This window comes from Pogona vitticeps, chromosome 4 (assembly GCF_051106095.1).
Source record: "Pogona vitticeps strain Pit_001003342236 chromosome 4, PviZW2.1, whole genome shotgun sequence".
Lineage (NCBI taxonomy): Eukaryota > Metazoa > Chordata > Lepidosauria > Squamata > Agamidae > Pogona > Pogona vitticeps.
Genome location: NC_135786.1, coordinates 114,057,385 through 114,076,468, shown reverse-complemented (window position 1 = coordinate 114,076,468; position 19,084 = coordinate 114,057,385). Strand labels below are relative to the sequence as shown.

The following is a 19,084-nucleotide window of genomic DNA, read 5'->3' as shown; positions in this document are numbered from 1 at the left end:
TTTTCTATACTCCCCCCCCCCAGCAGCGTGTATTTTAACTTGGGAGGAAATCCCCGTGATTTCACCAAGGCGTTCCTTCCGAGGTAAGCGGAGCCGAACGGGAGAGCTGGGCTCAAACCACCTCCTCCCGCTCTGGCAGAGCCTTCGTACAGGCAAAAAACTTGGGGGGAGGGAAAACCCTCCCGGCGGCCTTGCAGGAAGTCCAGGATTTGCTCTCGCCCTCCCTCCCTCCCTCCCTCCCTCCCCCGCCTTCGCCCCCCCCCCGCCGCTCTTTTCCCTGAGAGCACTTTTTTTCCCCTTTCTCCTCCCCGGGAGTTCCCACGCGGGAACTCCTTCCCCATTCAAAGCATTCCAAGGCGAGGCGAGGAGGGGAAAAGCCTCTTTGCCGCCGACCTCCGCGCGCCCCCCCCCCCGAGCCGGACCCCCCCCATTCCTCGTTTCGCCCTCCCCTTACTCTCCGCCCCCGCCGGAGGGCTGCGTATCCCAGCGTGCAACGCGGGGGCCCCCACCCTTCACCAAAGAGAGGGGAGAGAAGGGACAGAATCGTGAGGGTGGTGTTGCTCACACAGCCTCGTTGTGTGTGTGTGTGGGACTCCTCCTCCTCCTCCTCCTGCTCCAGCTGCAACGGCAACCAGCCGGGCCCGCGTCCGCTTCCTCTGGAAGGCGGCAAGGCGAGGAAGGGAGCGGCCGGCTGCTCGCGCGGGAGGGAGGGAGGCCACCCTTCTCGCTTTCCCCGCCGAAGACCAGGCAGGCAGGATGGACGCCCGGCTGCGCCTTCTCGGGCTGCTGCTCCCGCTCTGGCTCGGGCTGCTGAGCGGGCTGTGCGGCGGCGCCATGGACGAGTGCGTGGACGAGCAGAGCGGGCGGCCCCAGCGCTGCATGCCCGAGTTCGTCAACGCCGCCTTCAACGCCACCGTGGTGGCCACCAACACGTGCGGCGCCCCGGCCGAGGAGTACTGCGTGCAGACGGGCGTCACGGGGGTCACCAAGTCGTGCCACCTGTGCGACGCCTCGCAGCCTCACCTGCAGCACGGGGCCGCCTTCCTCACCGACTACAACAACCAGGCCGACACCACCTGGTGGCAGAGCCAGACCATGCTGGCCGGCGTCCAGTACCCCAACACCATTAACCTCACCCTCCATCTCGGTGAGTGAGTGGGGCGGGCGGGCGAGGAGGGGCCGGGAGGGCTTGGGCGACGTCGAAGCTCCCCTTGCGGAGGAGCCTAACGCTTGAGGGTTCCCAAGTTCATGTAGTCGCGCTTGGGAGCGTCCCTCTCTCCTTTAAATTGTAAGATCCTCGCGACCGCGGCATTGAGGTGGTGGCTTCCTTGCTTTGCTTCTGATTACTCTCTAACGGGCCGTAGAAGCACCTCTTATGCGTTGTTATTGCTATTAATGGCAATCGGTTACCACCTATTGCTTGAAAGTTGCAGCCGGGACGTGAAAGTGGTGGCTGTCGGATGTTAAAGATGTCCTGTGTATCTGACTGCGGATACAGTACTCTGTTTTGTTATCGTGGCTGCTAAAACGATCAATGGCTGTCCCATGCAAATTTGTTTCATCCTTTTAAAAAAGTCATTGCCTAAAATAAGGGTGACCATTAATTATTATGTTTTGCAGCAGTAAATTATGTGCTGTTTCATTGGATGCCTGCCTGAAGGTTTTGCTTGCCAATCCAGATGTGTGTGAAGTAATTATTCAGTGTTGAGGGAATAGTTACTTGGCGTCTTATATGGTTGCAAAACATATTTCAGGGCTATGTTTTGGTGCAGAGTAGGATCTCGTCACTTCAGCATTCAGGAGATTTGCTTCTCTTCCTCGTGGTTTTCAGACTTGATGAGTTATTGGTCCTAGGATGGAAGTAAGGAATGTGCATGGCAATAGTGAAGAAGAGTGTGCTCCCAAATAAGTGAGGTGTGTGTGGCTTTGCCACACCTGGCCCTGGCATACTGTCCCAAGAACCTTCCTCCTTCTCATCAGACACAAGACATTCAGGCATTGTTAACTGTTGAAATTAAGTTGAGGGAACACTGATGACATTTGGCTTTAGCCATACATGCCACTTCCTGTTTCCAACAAAACAGAAACTTAATCCCATCCTTTTCCTTCTGCTTCCTTGATAGAAGTGCAAAACCAAGTTTCCTACAAATAACACAGTTGCCTGGTCCTTATCTAAAGTAAATAACATTGATTTCCTGTACTTTTAAAATTAGATCTGTTGAAGTCAAATCTCTGCATAGCAACTTCTTGTGATCTTGGTTTGCTCAAAGACTGTTGACTCTGCCACTTCACCCTATTCTGTTCCCCAGCAAAAGTCAGCCATACAGAATGTTGTTCATGTGTGTTCTCCAGTTCCTCTCGCATCACTTAGATTGGCGTATGACAGGCTGAAGCATCTGCATCATATACAGTACTGAAGAAATCAGTGCACTGAAATGCCAGCCACTCCCCTAGTTAAGAGATGCATCTGGGCATGTTCTAACTCATCTTGTCCAGTGGAAGAGATTATTAGCATAAGTGGCAGCCTTAGTCATCTGTAGATCAGGGAAATCTCATTATTGCCCAATATTAGCAGTCAAGGGGGTTGCCTTACTCCAAAATTTCAGGGGCTCTGGCTGTAGCTCTGAACTGTCATAAGGTGCTTAATTGTGCTTAAATGTCTTGCCCTGTATTTGTACCTACAGTAATTTTCGGAGCAGATGCTGATGATGACATAATGGAACAGGGGTCATAGCTCTGGGATAATTTCTAGAGCAAGAGCAGTAACAATTTCAGCAATACTACAGGCTAATATTGTTATCTTCATGGCTTACGAAACACTAGTGTCTGTTCTGTATATTAAAGACATGTTGCAGTATTTTATAAGTACTCTGTATACTTCAGAGGTAGGTAACTTCAACAAAGGTGAGGCCTTTCTTCTTTTTTTTTTTTAGATGAGCTGTTTTGGTGCTGGACTCCAGCTCAAAGGGCACGAAGTGGAAATGGGCATGGTCACAATGGCTAATCAGCAGATTACATTTTTTGTCTGTTTTTATTTTTAAAAATAGATTCATTGTTAGCACGTAATTAATAGAATATTTTTAAATCTGAGATTTCATCTCCCCATTATTAATTATTGCAACAAAATAAGATTTATTCCTTCAGGCTAATTTATTATACAATAGTTCATTATATAAAATTTATTCACTGGATTTTACCTTTATTTAATCTTGTATTCACACTTGCCCTAATAAAGCACCACCACCACAGAATCACACAACTGACATTCTCTGGTGATTAGTACTTGCTCATACTTAAGTCTTGTAATTAACAAACTCTTAAATAATGAAAGATTTAACCCTCTACAATCAGCAGTTATGATTTGGGGAAAAGAGAAATGCTGAGAAAACACCTGGGAAGGGTGTCTGAAAGGTTTTCTATTTAAATTTGCATTGACAAAAAGGCTTGCTTACTAACTTATATTCCTCTGTAGATTTAGTGCTTTGCTATTAAGAGTATTGGGGGAATCCTGGGGGTCACATGGGGCCTGTGGGCTACACTTTGACCACCTCTAGAGCACCTGTTCTGCATTAGCCTCAACAGCATGAGAAGTGACAGATAGTTCATCGTATGAGGACTTAGCATTACTCACACTCAACGTACTCTCTAATTTCCAACCCTGCTGGGTGGGATTCCGCCTCTCTCACACACAATCCCACCACCACACTGGGTTCCATTGTGACTGGGATCTAAGGCAATCACTGTGTGGGAAAGAAAGAGAGTTGCGTAGAGGAAAGCAGAGTTGTGTGCATGCGTGCCCAGTTTAGTGGGAACCTTGCTCACACTTGTATCCTGCCTTTCAGAAGCTGAGCTTGGGGTGGAATACATACATGGGTATGGTCTACCCTATTTGTCTTCAGAATAAACCTCTGAGACGGGCTAGACACAGGATGGTGACATGCCTATGGTCACCCAGTGAATTTCCTTGCAAACAAAGATGTGAGCTTACGTCTCCTAAAATTAAGGAGAACCATGAGCTATCACCTTGTGACAGCTCATGGTTCTATGACTGTTGACTGATCCTAATAAATTGGGTATTACACTGTGCATTGCTCCTTGTGTGTGTATATATGCATACCCTGTTTCCCCAAAAATAAGACCTAACCTGAAAATAAGCCCCAGTATGATTTTTCAGGATGCTCGTAATATAAGCCCTCCCCAAAAAATAAACCCCAGTTAAGTGAAACCCCACCCTCACCCCTGTGCAGCAACCAGAAGATGATGACACGACTGCATTTGAATAAATGTAGATTGTTGTACATGGGGAAAAAAACATCCCCTGAAAATAAGCCCTAATGTGTTTTTGGAGCAAAAAGTAATATAAGACCCTGTCTTATTTTCGGGAAAACATAGTATATACACACGTCTTTTTTTCTGAGATGCTCGTTGGGGCATTGCTATGAGGGCTGTCATGATGAGCAAACATGCTTCAAAATTTACCTTTGAGCTACTTAATTTGCATTTGTCTTCAGACCAGTTTGGGATGAGTTACACAGAAACTGAAAGTGGAATCAAGCCTCCTTGTGAATCCATGCTTGAATGATGATATCTCTCTTAGATTTGCAGTGACTGCTCTTGGTAGTGGAATATCTAATAATCCTCATCTTGCAACGGTGACACTATCACACCTTTATTTTTACCGCCCGCCCCCCTGTGAAATTCTGTTTGTTTTAACTTGGTTTGCTTCCATAGTAGGATGAGTAAGAGGTGAAACACTTGTATGAGTATTTTCCTTACATGTGTGTAATATATTTTCTGAGTAGAATGACAATATATGTGCTATTATCCATCCTTGTAACTAGTCTGACAGGCTTCTTTTGCTGAAGAGCAAGATAAAAATGCTAGGAATAAATGCATAAGAAAAAAAATCAGCACGATGTGAGCAGAGTAGTATCGAACAAAGGTGTAGTTTCCACAACATTTACAATCTAGCTTTGTTCACATTTTGAGGGGGGGGGAGTTAATTCCACTGAACTCCATGGAATGTACTCCCATGTAAGTATATATTAAATGCTGGGAATTTGTGGAGTACAGATTACCGTACTTTGTTTTAATACTAGTTGATTCATAAAGCTTGTGAACCCTTCTCCTCTTTCAGTTGTGTGGGGCTTAGAGTTACCATCACCTGCCTTTTATCCTTCTCTGGTTGGAGAAACACCTGCAGGCAAGGCTCTTTTTTGCCACCTGCATGTATTTATAGTTAATTGGACCCTTGTGCTTAAACTGACAGAGCAAATACTCTTGACTACACAAAAGCCTTGATTATTGCCCTTTCTTTCCCTTTACAGTCTACTGCTATTAATTTCTCGTGTGTGGCCTCTGCTCTTTGAATGAATAGTATTTTTCTGGATGTCTTCTGCAAAGTGATGCTTTGCTTCTTTTTTGCTTCCTGTACTAAGTGGAATGTATGTTCTGCTTTCCCATTCCCTGTATCTCCTATCATCACTCCTTACAAATGTGGAAGCAATACTTCCTTTCACTATCCCCAAAGCATAATCCCATCCAGTTTTCTGTTTACCTAGAGACAGTGGTATCACTAGCCTGTGTGTAATAACAAGGACCATGTTTACATCTTCCTGAGTTGAAGCAATTGATTATAAGAATAATGTTTCTTCAGGTTAAATATTGATTGACTCAGACCAATAAAACAGGTTTGCACATAAAGGAAAAATTAAGACAGCTATCAAAAGTAGCTTGTGGGGGTGAGGTAATGGAGAATATGCACAGTACAGTATACAATTGTTGCCTTTGTGTATCAAGGGGCCTGCAATAAGGACTTGAAAGGCAGGTTCCTGTCTCAGGGTTAAATTGTTGCTTTGTGGTGGTCAAACATAATTTAAATAGGCTACAAAGCTGTTTCACAGTTTATCCCATCACACGCAAAGCAAAAAGGAAATGGGCTGTCTCCGAGCAACTATAAATTGCAGAGTCTGATTTCTGCGGTATCTTAACAGGTTATTCCTCACAGGATTTGCCTTTTCTTTGGTTTTGCTTTGAACAGTGTGTGTGGTGGAGCTGGAATTTTGAAGCCTGAAAGCAAGCTGTAAAAGAAAAAGTGAATGGATGTTTCCAATGACAAAGTAATTATTTGTTGGAGGGAAGCTTTTGATACTTCCTGGCAGCAAATGATTGAATATTTGCTTTGCACACCTGTGATATGGTAGGTGTAAATATGGAGTCCCTTTGTATATGTAAATGGCAAGCAGTGGAAAAAATAGCAATCTATTCAGCACTTGACTCCTAGATTCAAAGAATTTGCGTCTAGTTTATGTTTTGTCTACTTGATCTTCTGTATAGATAGTAAAGCATACAAAGAATGGGAAGCTGGATGGTATGAAGCTTGTTGCCTTGTTTTGCTGATTGCTGATTACATACAGAATTGGAAGGAATTTCATATGGTAGTAAAACACCATCCTGTGGCAAAACAAATACTCTAGTAGAAATTATTTGTTTATTTCAGAAAGGGGTTATTAGTCTTCTTTGGTGAAAGGTGAGTACATTGAAACAACATGCTACTTCTCAGTGGTGACAATTAGCATCACATAATTCAGCTTGTTTGTTCTGAAAGTACACAGTGATGAGCTGCTCCTGTGTAGCTGCTTTTCAAGGGCACTTTTAAGTATGATGTTAGGTTCTTGTGAAGCTTCCTCAAGATTGTCAATATTGCTAAAGTGTCCTTGATTTGAGTAGTAATTGATGTCCTTATTATTAGAAATTTTCTGCAAAAGGTTTGTTGCATATCGTGAAATAATAAAGGAAGACTGGATTGTGACTTAATTTGAAAATTTGTTTGGTTAACAAAAAGCAGCATGCATCAGTCTGGGTTTACAGTCTTAAAAATGTCAATGTAGATCATTGCTTTGTTGTATTGCTGTTAAGCTCATTTGTAACAGTGGAATATTAGGAGATCAGTATCAAGTTCCTCAGAATGTAACTACACATCTTACAGGTTTGTCATATTTGATTTTTTTTTCTTTGAACTTATTACTTTATTAATTTTCTTTAAAATTGAAGGACAGAACAAAAATATCCTAAAGTAAATGTCCCTTTGCAAAGGTGCAACTCTCATGTCCTTCACTATATCTGTAATAAATTATACGCTAACAAATCAGTCTTTAGCATGGTAGAAAATTAGAAGTGGAGGCAGATCTATCCTGAATGAGATTAGCTGTGCTAGCTTAATGTTCTTAGTGTGATAATCGTACCATGTTGGAAGTGGAGAAATTTTAGTTAGCTCTATTGCACATTCAACTCTTCTACTCTCAAGGCTGTCTTTCACGTGACTGTAGCTGCCCCTTCTTTGTTCCAATTCAGTTGACTCTTCTTTGTTCGTAGGACGCTGTAGGATACAACTCATTGTGGGGTTCTTGTATTCTAAGCAAACAAAAATCCAATTGAATATGGTCCATGAGTATTGATGGTTCTCACATGTATGGTAACAGAAAAGGCTTGATGGAGATATGAAAACAAAACCCCAACCCTGCCAAAACGGACAGTCTAATAGCCCTTTTCCTAGTACAACACATATACTGTAGTTTGTATCTTGCATTAAATTACTACGGAATGGAATGTTAACTCTTCTTTAATTAGAGAAAGGAGAAATAAGTATTTCGTGCAACTTCAGCAGATGCAAGGTTATTTTCAGATGTGAATTCCAAATCTGCTTTTCTTTAATTGTACATGTATTGTCAAAGGCATCATATTTCTCTTCTACGTCAGCAACAATCATATATATATATATATAATATAAGCAAGGCTCAGATGAGTGTCACGAGTGAACATAGTCTGGCAACTTCCCTAGACTTCAACAATAGTGTCATTTGGATAACAAATGTAAATCTTCTGATATTTTATTGTTTAAATTGTTACGGTTTCTTGGAATCGTGGTCTTCTTTCTAAGTATATTTTCCTTACTTTGGCCCACTGTAAACTGTGATGCAAAGACCTCTGCACCTTTTCTATTGCTTCTGAGGTATAGCTGTGTAGGGACCCCCAAATGCTTTTTTAAAAATTGGGGAAGCTGCTTCTGTATGAGTCTATGCTGGGCTGTTCTTATTTTGCTTCCTGTCATTTAATCTCACTGGAAAAGAGACAGAGGTAGTAGCAAGGGAAGAGAGGCGCACTGCACTGCATTGCTCATAAGCTGGAAAGACTGACCTGCCCTTGGCTGGCTACTGAGCAGAGGAAATGGTCATGCCTTTGTCATGCTCTGAATTTCCATAAAATAATAAAAGTTGACTGCCCACAGTTTGAGGCACTTGTACTGTATGTTGGTACCACGTTTAGAGAAACAAATATTTCAGCTATCATATTATTCATATGTGACTGCTGAAATATTTGTTTCTCTAACCATGGTACCAGTGTGTGTTAAGTAGCTGATTCTCAGAGATGTGGACTGGACTAGATATAAGAGTTGTTAAATATTTTCCATTTTTAATTGTGCAACTGTGACATGATTGTTCTGATCCTGGATTGGTATTTATAAGTTCAGCAGTCTTTTGATTTATAACTTCTCTTCATGGTTGTTACTTCTCCATCTCTGCCATGAAGCTCAGGGAATTAAGTATATTTTTTCTCTATAAAATAGTGACTGGCCCTATATCATCTGGTAAGGTCAGCTGAATGTGGCGAATCTGATCTAAATTATATTCATCTTAAATCATGAAACCACATTGTTTCTCTGCGCGTTTGTGTTTTCTCATAGATGTGACCATAGCTTCTTCTCTGACTGTTCTCATGCATTCTTAAGGATATGTACAGGCTTCAAAGCATGGGATTGCATCCCAGACTGTGTTTATCTACTGCAGTGGTCCCCAACCTTAAGTAATCCAGATGTTCTTGGGCTTGCAATTTCTGGAAATCTCAGCCAGCACAGCTAGTAGTGAGGTCTTATGGGAATTTCAGTTCAAGAACTTGCCCAAGGATCGGAACCACTGATCTACTGCATTAGCAAGGTCTGGCCCCTTGTGGAGTGTGTCATTTCTGGATTTAAAAAAAGTATACAGGCATTGCAAGAACCAAGATGGATAGAAATGTGTAGATGTTCTTGAACCACATGGAAGCAAGTGAGGATATTAGCACCCTGTTAGTAGGAGAATGTGTTCACATTTCCTATCTGAGGTTTGGTCTGATGTATGTGGGTTGGAATTATGATGGCAGAGTGTCAAAGGTTCTAGGGGAGAGTATGAGTGGTTCCTCAGCTTCTAGTTCCACAAACCTTATGGTAGAGTCTATCTTTCAAGGTCAAGAAATGAAAATCTTTATTTACTTTAGGTAGAACCAAAGAGGAAACATGCCCTATGTAAAAAGAACCAGACAAATTGGGAAGGAACATGGTCTGCTTTGGAGTCTGAAATAATTGCTACCATCAATAATTCTCTCAAAATAGAATGATTCTGCCAGCAGTGGGGTTAATATAATGAAGTGGAATGAGTGCAGCTGTTCCACACATAAAAGGCAGTTTGGCAAGGAATGGTCCCCCCATTGCTGTTTAATGTCTATATGAGGCCCCAGGGGAACGTCATCAGGAACTTTGGAGCTTCGTGTCACCAGTATGTGTCACCAAGATGACATCCAGCTCTATTTCTCCTTCTGTCCTTCTGCAGTGAATGCCATCCCCTCCCTGGATGCCGTGCTGGGATGGATGAGGGACTGAGGCTGAACCCAGATAAGATGAAGATCCTCCTAGTGTCTGTGGGTTGGGGGCCTCCGTCTTTCATGTGGTGGGGCTACTCTTTCTGAGAAGGATAAGGTTCGCAGTCTGGGCGTACTTCTGGACCCTGCACTATTGAGGTAGCGTCAGTGGTCTGTGTGGCCTTTTTCCATCTGAGGCAGATCACCCAGCTGTGTCCCTACCTTGACACTAGGGCTGTCACTATGCTGCTTCATGCACTGGTAGTCTCAAGGTTAGATTACTGTAATGCTCTTTATGTGGAGCTACCCATTAGGCTGCTACAGAAATTACAGCAGGTCCAGAACATGGCAGCCAGATTTTTGAGTGCGGCGAGCGAAGAAATATCAACACATTTCCCCTACACTGGCTGCCTTGCACTGGTTACTTGTTAATTTCTGTGGCAGCTTCAGGGTGATGACATTGACATACAAGGCCCTAAATGGTTTAGGACCTTGATACCTGACAGAATGCTTCCTCCTGACAAAATCTGCACAGCCTCTTCGATCTTCCTAGGTGGGACAGTTGTGGTTATTGACCCTGAGAGATGCTTAGAAAGAGAAGACAAAGAACGAAAGAGAAGAGAAACCAGCTTTTCTTGGTGGTTGACCCTTGTCTCTGGAACAGTCTCCTACCTGAAATCCATCTAGCCCTTCACTGGGAACTTTGAAATGATCTTTGAAGACCTGGCTCTTTAGGCAGGCTTTTCCAGAGTTTACATCAGGATAACACAATTGCACTTGCCAGTGTTTATTTCTGCTCTGCCATCTTGCCTTTTAAACTGTTATTTATGTTTATGTTGATTTTATTTACTGTGCATGTTGTAATTTTGATTCTGAATGTTGACTTTTGTGTTTGGTTTTGTATATAATTATGTTCTATATCTGTTATTGAATGTTGTAATTATTGATTTGATTTGTTTGATAATGTTTTATATTTTACGTGTCATTGTTCCATTGTGTAAAGTTCCCAGAGTGACTTGATAAGATGCATGAGCTATAGAAGTCAAACTAATAAATAAATAAAGTTTGTGTACAAGCCTGAAGTGCTAGTTCCATCTTCCCAACCTCATTAAGTTTTCTTTCTCAACCATTTGCTCTTAATCATTTGATTAATTGTTTTCCTTAAGCATTCACTTTAAATTTTTTGTGACCATTGAAACCAGCTTCTGTTTTTAAAAAATCTGATTTGGACATCATGAGGATTCTCTTACTTGCCACATGCGAACTATACTGTGTAATGACATTTACAAGCCAATGTTATGTTCGTACAGTTGTCCCAGACCACCACCCCTAAAAAAAATAAAAATAAAAAAAGTCTGTATGGAAGAAAAGGGGAGCAGCATTTCTGGAGAGTAGGGCCATCATGGTGGCTAGTAAGCAGAACGGCAATATATAACCTGCAATATCAGAGACAGGATGCCTGTATATAGAGTTGGAGGACATGAGAAGAATGATATTGTTGTATTTTAAGTCCTGCTTGTGGCTTTCCCATGGGTTCTCTAGTTGGTCACTATGGGAACAGAATGACGGATTTTGTTGTTGTTGTTTAGTCAAGTCATGTCTGACTGTTCGTGACCCCATGGACCAGAGCACGCCAGGCCCTCCTGTCTTCCACAATGCTGGATTAGATAGGCCTTTATTATGATCTAGTATTATTACGATGCTCCAGGTCAGTGACTGTAATAAACATATATATGTGATCTAGTAGCGTTCTTCTTATGTTTTTAAGTTGGCGGGTGATGGGGATGACCAGGAATGACTTGCTTAGGCTCATGTTTCCATAGCCTGGGACACTCTTAATACTGTAAAGAAATCTAGCCTTATGAGTAGAATATACAGTTTATATAAATCTGTCTGATCAGCTGTCATGTTATATTTAAATCCAGGTTTACAAGGAGTAGTGATGAACTGATTTGCACTTTGAAGGCCTCCTGTTTAAATCCTGTATGAACCAGGAGCACATTAAGAGCCTAGTCAGGTTTCCCCCTCTTTTTCAGTCCCTTATATGAAGTTTAGGGTTTACATTATGTTTTGTTGTAAGGATCATGGAGAGTATGACTGGTTTTTCGATATCTAATGTAGTGAATAGAAGAATCACAGTTTAGGACTCAAGCGACCTGGATTTGAATCCTTGTTCAGCCAAGGAAATACACATGTGTGTGACAAAAACACTCCTTAAAGATCTTGCTTAACCTTCAGAGCCTTAGGAGAGTTGCCAGAAATTGATTCCAACTTGACAGAATATGATTCTTTATTAAGTTCCTACTTTACCATGCATTTTGTATAAGAATGTAAATATTCAAACACTCCCCTTTTACCTTACATTTCAGAAAATTGTTAAAAGTAACCATTTATGTTCCGTAACCATGTGTAAATGGTAACATTCAAGCTAGTATCATAATGGAAATGTTACATTGTATGAGAAATGCTCATAAAAATACAATAGTAGGATGTTTAATAAGCAGTAACTGTTTTATGTCTCATGTTCTTATTCAGTTAAGCAACTTCAATTAATATTGTAGTGTTTGAGAAATCACTCTGTACTGTTATTGAAATAAAAGACTCCTTTCTCTTTAAGTCATAGGTTCTGGGGGTTGCTTCTTTTTGTTAGACTTGAGAGGCTTCAGTTTTAAGTTTTAGCTTTCCTTTTAAAATTCTAAACAAACCTTGCTTTGAGGAGTTAAACCACTTATAGTCATATTGGGTTACAAATTTTGTAAAAGGCTGGTGTGACTCCCCGCCCCCCCCCGCCCAAATTTAAGTAAATGACTTTTCTTGCAACAGAATTGTGCAGGTTAACAGTGATGGCTAACTGTGCCCAGTACATGTTATTCTGCTGATGTGCTCTTTGCTGTGTGTGTCTTTTTATAAATGCATGGGAACTCATGTTTTCTATACTGAAAATAAACTGCAGGCGTCCAGCCAAAGATTAGGCTGATTCTTTCAGACCACTCTGAAGCAGATCCTTCCTTCCCTGTTCTGGACACTGATATACATACAAATGACTGATAGTGCTCTTCAGCTTTACATCCAGCCATGCTTGCTTTCTCTTTCTTCTTCTTCCTTTCAGTGACCACTTTTAAACCTTCTTCTTCTCTCTCTCTCCTCCCACTCCTTCTGGACCAAAGTAACTTCCAGCCCTAGGCCAGTCTTTGTCCTGTTTCTTTTTGCCCTCTTTCCCCCTCCTCTCAATTTTCTCCCTCATCCTGCCCAACTTTGTAAGTCCTCCTGCTCTCCTAACTTCCTCTTGGTTCAGAACAGCTAGGATAGCCACATAGAAAGGAGGGCGGAATTTATGCATCTTTCTTAGTGATGTGGGAGAGGAAATTCCACCACGTGGAGATGTGGCCATGCTATGAGTCGTTCAGCCATGGACAGCAGTTTCTCACTGATAGGTTTGTACAGCTTATGTTGCTGTAAGAGGAGAAAAGGGAGGGGCAGATAAGAGGGGTATTTGTTTGTTTGCCCCCTTTCTCTCAATAGGGGGAGGCAAGGCAGCTCACAGTATTAAAAAGAATAGAATTAAATTATTAGAGTTTCCAGTGCAACACAGAATTCCAAACAGGTTCATCTGCCAATGTATGGCTGCAATTGTGAAGTTGGGAATTTGTCTTGTCACAAAAAGCTGTTGTTCTTATTAGGGGGGAAAAAAGAATGAATGAATGAATGAATGAAGGAAGGAAGGAAGGAAGGAAGGAAGGAAGGAAGGAAGGAAGGAAGGAAGGAAGGAAGGAAGGAAGGAAGGAAGGAAGGAAGGAAGGAAGGAAGGAAGGAAGGAAGGAATTTATAGCATCATCTCTATATTGGATACAACGAAGTGAGACACGGAAGCTGCAATCCTGGAGTGTACATGTTTTGTTAGAAGTAAGTTGCATCACACTCACTGAAGCTTAATTCTGTATAGATAGATGCGCATGTGATTGCACTGTTCAAATGTTGGCTTCTGTGCTTTACTAGGCAAAATCTGTAGTTTTTCCTCTTAAAGGATAGCCAAGAAATTTGAAGGCAGTGAATTTGTCAGAGAACTGTCTCAACTGCAATTTGTCAGGAAATCCTTTGGAGACTTTGTTAAATCAAGGTCTGGGAATAGCTTGCTGAGCTCTTCAGTGACTTCACTGTGGTATTTGTGGAAGCCTGAGGGGACTCTATTTTAGTTAGTCTCACAAAGGCTTGATTTACATTTTGCAGGTTTCAACTTGAGTAGTTAAGAGATCAGGCTCTTTTTTAAAAAAAAAAAAGGCCAGCAGTTGTTCAGCACAGTTATATAAAGTTGTTGCAAAGCTCTTTGTCTCCATCCTTTACCCTTTAAATCTCTTGGTTTCTTAATTCTTTTCTTCCTGTATCTCCTTTCTGCAGCACTGGTGCCACTGTAGGAAATACTTGGGAATATTATACTTGGCTGAGCATTTATTTTAAGGGATGGAAGGAGTTGGGGACTGGGTGGCATTTTGCTATACAAAATAGCTGCTATTTGTGGTCTCAGACAGACTAGCCATGAAGGGATTTATCACCAGCCCAGACACTTTCTAGCAGTTGTCTGCAGTTTTTAATATTACTTAGTAATTGCCTGTGCTTAATGCTTTTATAATTATGTAAAGACATTGAGGAGGGACAGTCTGGTGTAAACGTGAGCACGACAAATATGACACTTCATGCAGCCAGAAAGGTTCAATTAAGACACCTCACCAAATTGTGGTATTTGCCAACTTTTCTTCATAATGTGGACAATGGTTTGAGCTTCTAAATGTAAACACAGCCTAAAGCGGCGTGTTTTATTATGAATGTTTTGATTGCTTACTGCTCACTTTTCTATAATATAGCAGTCTCTAGAGAAGGATCAGCAATCGTAGCTACCAGTCCTTATGTTATAGAGCCTTGGGTGACAAGGAGGCTTGCCAAGCCTCCCTGCATATTTCTAATGTGTAAGTCACTTGAATGACATGGTTTGTCAATTGCGCCACACTCTGATGTAGTTTCCTGATTTGATGTGGTATCTTAACTGAACCAAAGCAGTTATTCCTAAACCATGGTTAAGTGATGAGGACTGACTACTGGATTGTGGGCTTCTTCCCAGCTCCCTTTCCCCTGGCAATCTTAATAGAGGTTATAGCCACTTTTGGCACCATCCTCAACCTTGCTTAAGGCTAGCAAAGGTTTTCAGACCACCCATATATGCAAGTTCACAATAGTCACATGGACGGGAATATGCCCGCAGGACTGCTTACCAACATATTTGTGTATCAGTCATTTCTATTACATCAGTATCCCAAATAGTGAGGAAGAGCTTTAGTTTTCAATTTAGTTTTCTTCTGATGTATGAAACCTTCCTTATCTAGTTGCTTCAAGGAAATTTTTACAATGGATAAGAGACGATTTACAGTGTAAGAAAGGCTAAAGATGTGAAACACAGTTCTCTTGAAGCAAGAAAATGCCTGGTGTCACCTAGTTATTATGGGTATAAAACCGCAACACTTAGTTGTGGGTATAAAAATGGATGTGTGACTGTTTTCTGCCAGGGTGCTACTGTGGGGTCAGCTAAGATGATGATAATTTTTTCCTGGCCTTGTATTTCCTTTTAAAATAAGTACTGGCAGGTCTTCCTTGTATGCATGTGGTTTGCTGACAGCAGTCAAATTCTAGGTTTGCTATTCTGTGGTTTTTGCACTGCCAAGTTTGAAAACCATACTAAAATTGAAGCTTTGCCCAGAATGCACTTTCAGTGTCTTTACTCTTCTCATACTCTTATATGCTACATGGGACATTTGGCCTTGGGCAAGCTGCAAAGTCCAAGGGCAACCCCAGGAGAAGGGAATGGTAAATAACTTATGCATATTGAGGAGGGTCACCACAAGTCAGAATCAACTTAAGGGCACACAGTTATTATTACAAGTGGGATAAAAATGTGGTGATCGTGATGATGATGATTTTGATTGATCGAAACATTTCACACATCTGATCTTGGTAATCCTTGCAAACATCTCTGCAAGATACATCAGAGCTATTATTCCCATATAACATTGAGCAGCTATAGATTGCAACAGAAGCCCTACTATCTTTCATGCTGTGTATAGTTCAGGAATTCATTCACTTCATTCACCTTATAAACTGGTGGCATGAGGGTGGTCATTGTGGTGGTCTTTGATCAGTGGATACTGAGAAGTTAATCATGGCTGCCATTTTACACTTTTTTTGTATTTTTTGTGACTGCATTTTCCCATGTCTTCTTGGGCTGAGTACATATTGGATATAGTGACCATTCCACCACTGTTTGTTTGTTCGTTTAGTCATTTAGTCGTGTCCGACTCTTCGTGACCCCATGGACCAGAGCACTCCAGACCCTCCTATCTTCCACTGCCTCCCGGGCCAAATTCATATTGGTAGCTTCTATGATGCTGTTCATGTCATCCTCTGTCATCCCCTTCTCCTCCTGCCTTCACACTTTCCCAACATCAGCGTCCACCACTGTAGTGATGGAATATTCCCAGCTGTGATATGAGTATGGGATTATTCTGTAAGTGATACACTGAGTGTGAGTTTGAACCAGGGATTGCCAGTTTGTTGTGTCTCTGTACCACACACTATTCCAGCTTTCATGATGAAAATGTTGTTCCAGGTAAACTTTTGGACTTATTGACTGGGTTTTATGTGCACAATGCAACAAAAATAGTTATTAAAAAGGCAGAAAAAGTAATCTGTATAAACGGTACTAACAATGCAACAACATGCTGATCAGCCTCTTTTTATTTATTTATTTATTATTGGATTTTTATCCCACCCTTCTAGACAGGAGTCTACTCATGGCGGTTCATAATATATTGTGCATAAACAACTTAAAAACAACATCTATAAGATTTGTATGTGCGAAGACTTTCACGGCCGGGATCTAATGGTTGTTGTGGTTTTTTCGGGCACTTTGGCCGTGTTCTGAAGGTTGTTCTTCCTAACGTTTCGCCAGTCTCTGTGGCCGGCATCTTCAGAGGACAGCACTCTGTGCTCTGGTGTAGTTAGCTTGCGAGTTGAGTATTTATGGCTGTGAGATGGACTTTTGTCTTTTTCTATAGATGGATGATTAGTGTGTCTTGTAGTGGGTGTATTGTTCTGATAAGGAGAGATTATCTGTCACTGTGGTTGATGGGTGTCATTAGCTGGTCTTTTGTGTGTAGTGATCCCCGGTCCTTGTGGCTGGGTAGAGTTTGTTGACCTTTTGCACGCTGTATTTTTGAGAGCTGGGAGCCAAGTTTTGTTGAGCTTCAAACGTTCTTCTTTTTTGTTGAAGTTCTGCTGGTGCTTGTGGATTTCAGTGGCTTCCCTGTGCAGTCTGACGTAATGATTGCTGGTGTTGTCCAGTATTTCGGTATTTTGAAATAGAATTTCATGTCCAGTTTGTTTTAGGGCATGTTCAGCTGCTGCAGATTTTTCTGGTTGTTTTAGTCTGCAGTGCCTCTCATGTTCTTTGATTCTGGTGTGGATGCTTCGTTTTGTGGTTCCAATATATACCTGGCACAACTGCAAGGTATCCAGTATACTCCTGCAGTGGTGAGGGGGTCCCTTTTGTCCTTTGCTGACCGTAACATTTGTTGTATTTTTGTGGTGGGCTTGAATATTTTTTGTAGTTTGTGTTTTTTCAAAAGTTTCCCCATGCGGTCCGTGACCCCTTTGATGTATGGCAGAAATACTTTGTTTGTGGGTGTCTGTTTTTCTTCTTCAGTTCGGTGTTGTTTTCTTGGTTTGATGGCTCTTGTGATTTCATTTTTGGAGTAGCCATTTGCCTGTAGGGCCCAATTCAGGTGGTTGAGTTCAGTGTTGAGAAACTGAGCTTCACAGTTCCGATTTGCACGGTCTACCAGTGTTTTGATTATGCCTCTTTTTTGCTGTGGGTGGTGGTTGGAGTTTTTGTGTAGGTATCGGTCTGTGTGGGTGGGTTTTCTGTAGACCTTGTGTCCCAGTTGGAGGTCAGTTTTGCGTAGGACCATGACATCTAAGAACAGGAGTTGGCCCTCTATTTCTTTTTCCATGGTGTATTGTATGGGTGGATGCTGTTGAGATGGTTGAGAAATTCTTCCAATTTTTCTTTACCGTTTCTCCAAATTGCTGAAGCCAGGGCAAGTTTTTCGAAATGCTCCATGTAGAAGTTTGCTATAACCGGGCTGAGGGGGCTCCCCATGGCCACTCCATCTGTCTGTTCATAGAATTCATTATCCCACTGGAAATAGCTGGTCATTAGGCAGTGTTGGAAGAGGGCCTTGATGTCTTCTGGAAAGATCTGCTGGATGAGTGTCAGGGTGTCCTTTATCGGTACCTTAGTGAACAGGGATACTACATCAAAGCTGATCAGTCTGTCCCCAGGGTTGAGTTTTAGGGTGCTGATCTTGCTTATGAAATGTCCTGAGTCACACTAATCACCCATCTACAGAAAAAGACAAAATCCCATCTCACAGCCATAAATACTCCACTCCCAAGCTAACTACACCAGAGCACAGAATGCTGTCCTCTGAAGATGCCGGCCACAGAGACTGGCAAAACATTAGGAAGAACAACCTTCAGAACACGGCCAAAGAGCCCAAAAAACCCACAAAACCATCTATAAGATTTGTTTGATCACCTGAACCTCTATGCATTAAATCTGGGTAGATTGGTGAAGAAATGAATCAGTTCTGAGGACAGAAGCCCCTGTTCCTTTATTTCTAGATATCTGCATGTGTTATAGAAGGTATAGCTTTAGAAGCCTAGCTTTTTGTGAGAGAGAGGAGGACAAAGAATTCATTTTCTGTTATTTGCTAATCGCTTTTTGGGGTAGGATTTGTATTTTAAAACTAACCCATTAAAATCTGTTGCAAATTGATTGGAGCTCCATTTTAGTCAATCAAAAGATTTGTAATTAATTGGCTGAATATCAAAACCCATCATAAATCTGCACTAGAATGATAGAACTTTATTTTCCTTCCGCTTGCAACTCTCAGTCCTGCCTGAAATCCAACTGAGGAGAGTTTCCCAACTCTCTGGAGCACCTTTATGCTGTGCATGATGACCTGGCTCCTGAGAGGGGATCACCTTGTCATGTCATATTGATCCACCAGAGGAAGTCCAATCATGGACCTTGCCCTTGGTCTGTTGTTTCTTTTTCTTATGTCTACTGCTGCTGGAAATGGGGGGGGGGGCTAGAACCATGATAATTGGAACTTTAGACAGTTGAGCTACCTTAGGTAAAAAAAAATTGTTTGAATCTAATAAACTACAGAATATAGCCCCCAGTGAGTTTTAATTAAAGGAGATTTCTGAAGTACTGAGACTGCATCATGTTCCCTTTGTCGAATTCCTGAGAAAATGTCATGCTGTTCAGAGTATTTTAAGCTTCTAAAATTATTTCTAGTGC

General features: G+C 41.8%; 1 protein-coding gene across 1 annotated transcript in view; it reads left to right on the top strand.

The window, feature by feature from the left end:
* Positions 1 to 566: 566 nt before the first annotated feature.
* Positions 567 to 19,084, top strand: part of LAMC1 (laminin subunit gamma 1) — a 155,348-nt gene continuing 136,830 nt past the window's right edge. The window contains exon 1 of the mRNA XM_072998133.2: positions 567 to 1,147. Within this exon, the coding sequence (XP_072854234.2) occupies positions 757 to 1,147 (391 nt within the window). The 5' untranslated portion in view covers positions 567 to 756. The remainder of the gene's footprint in view (positions 1,148 to 19,084) is intronic.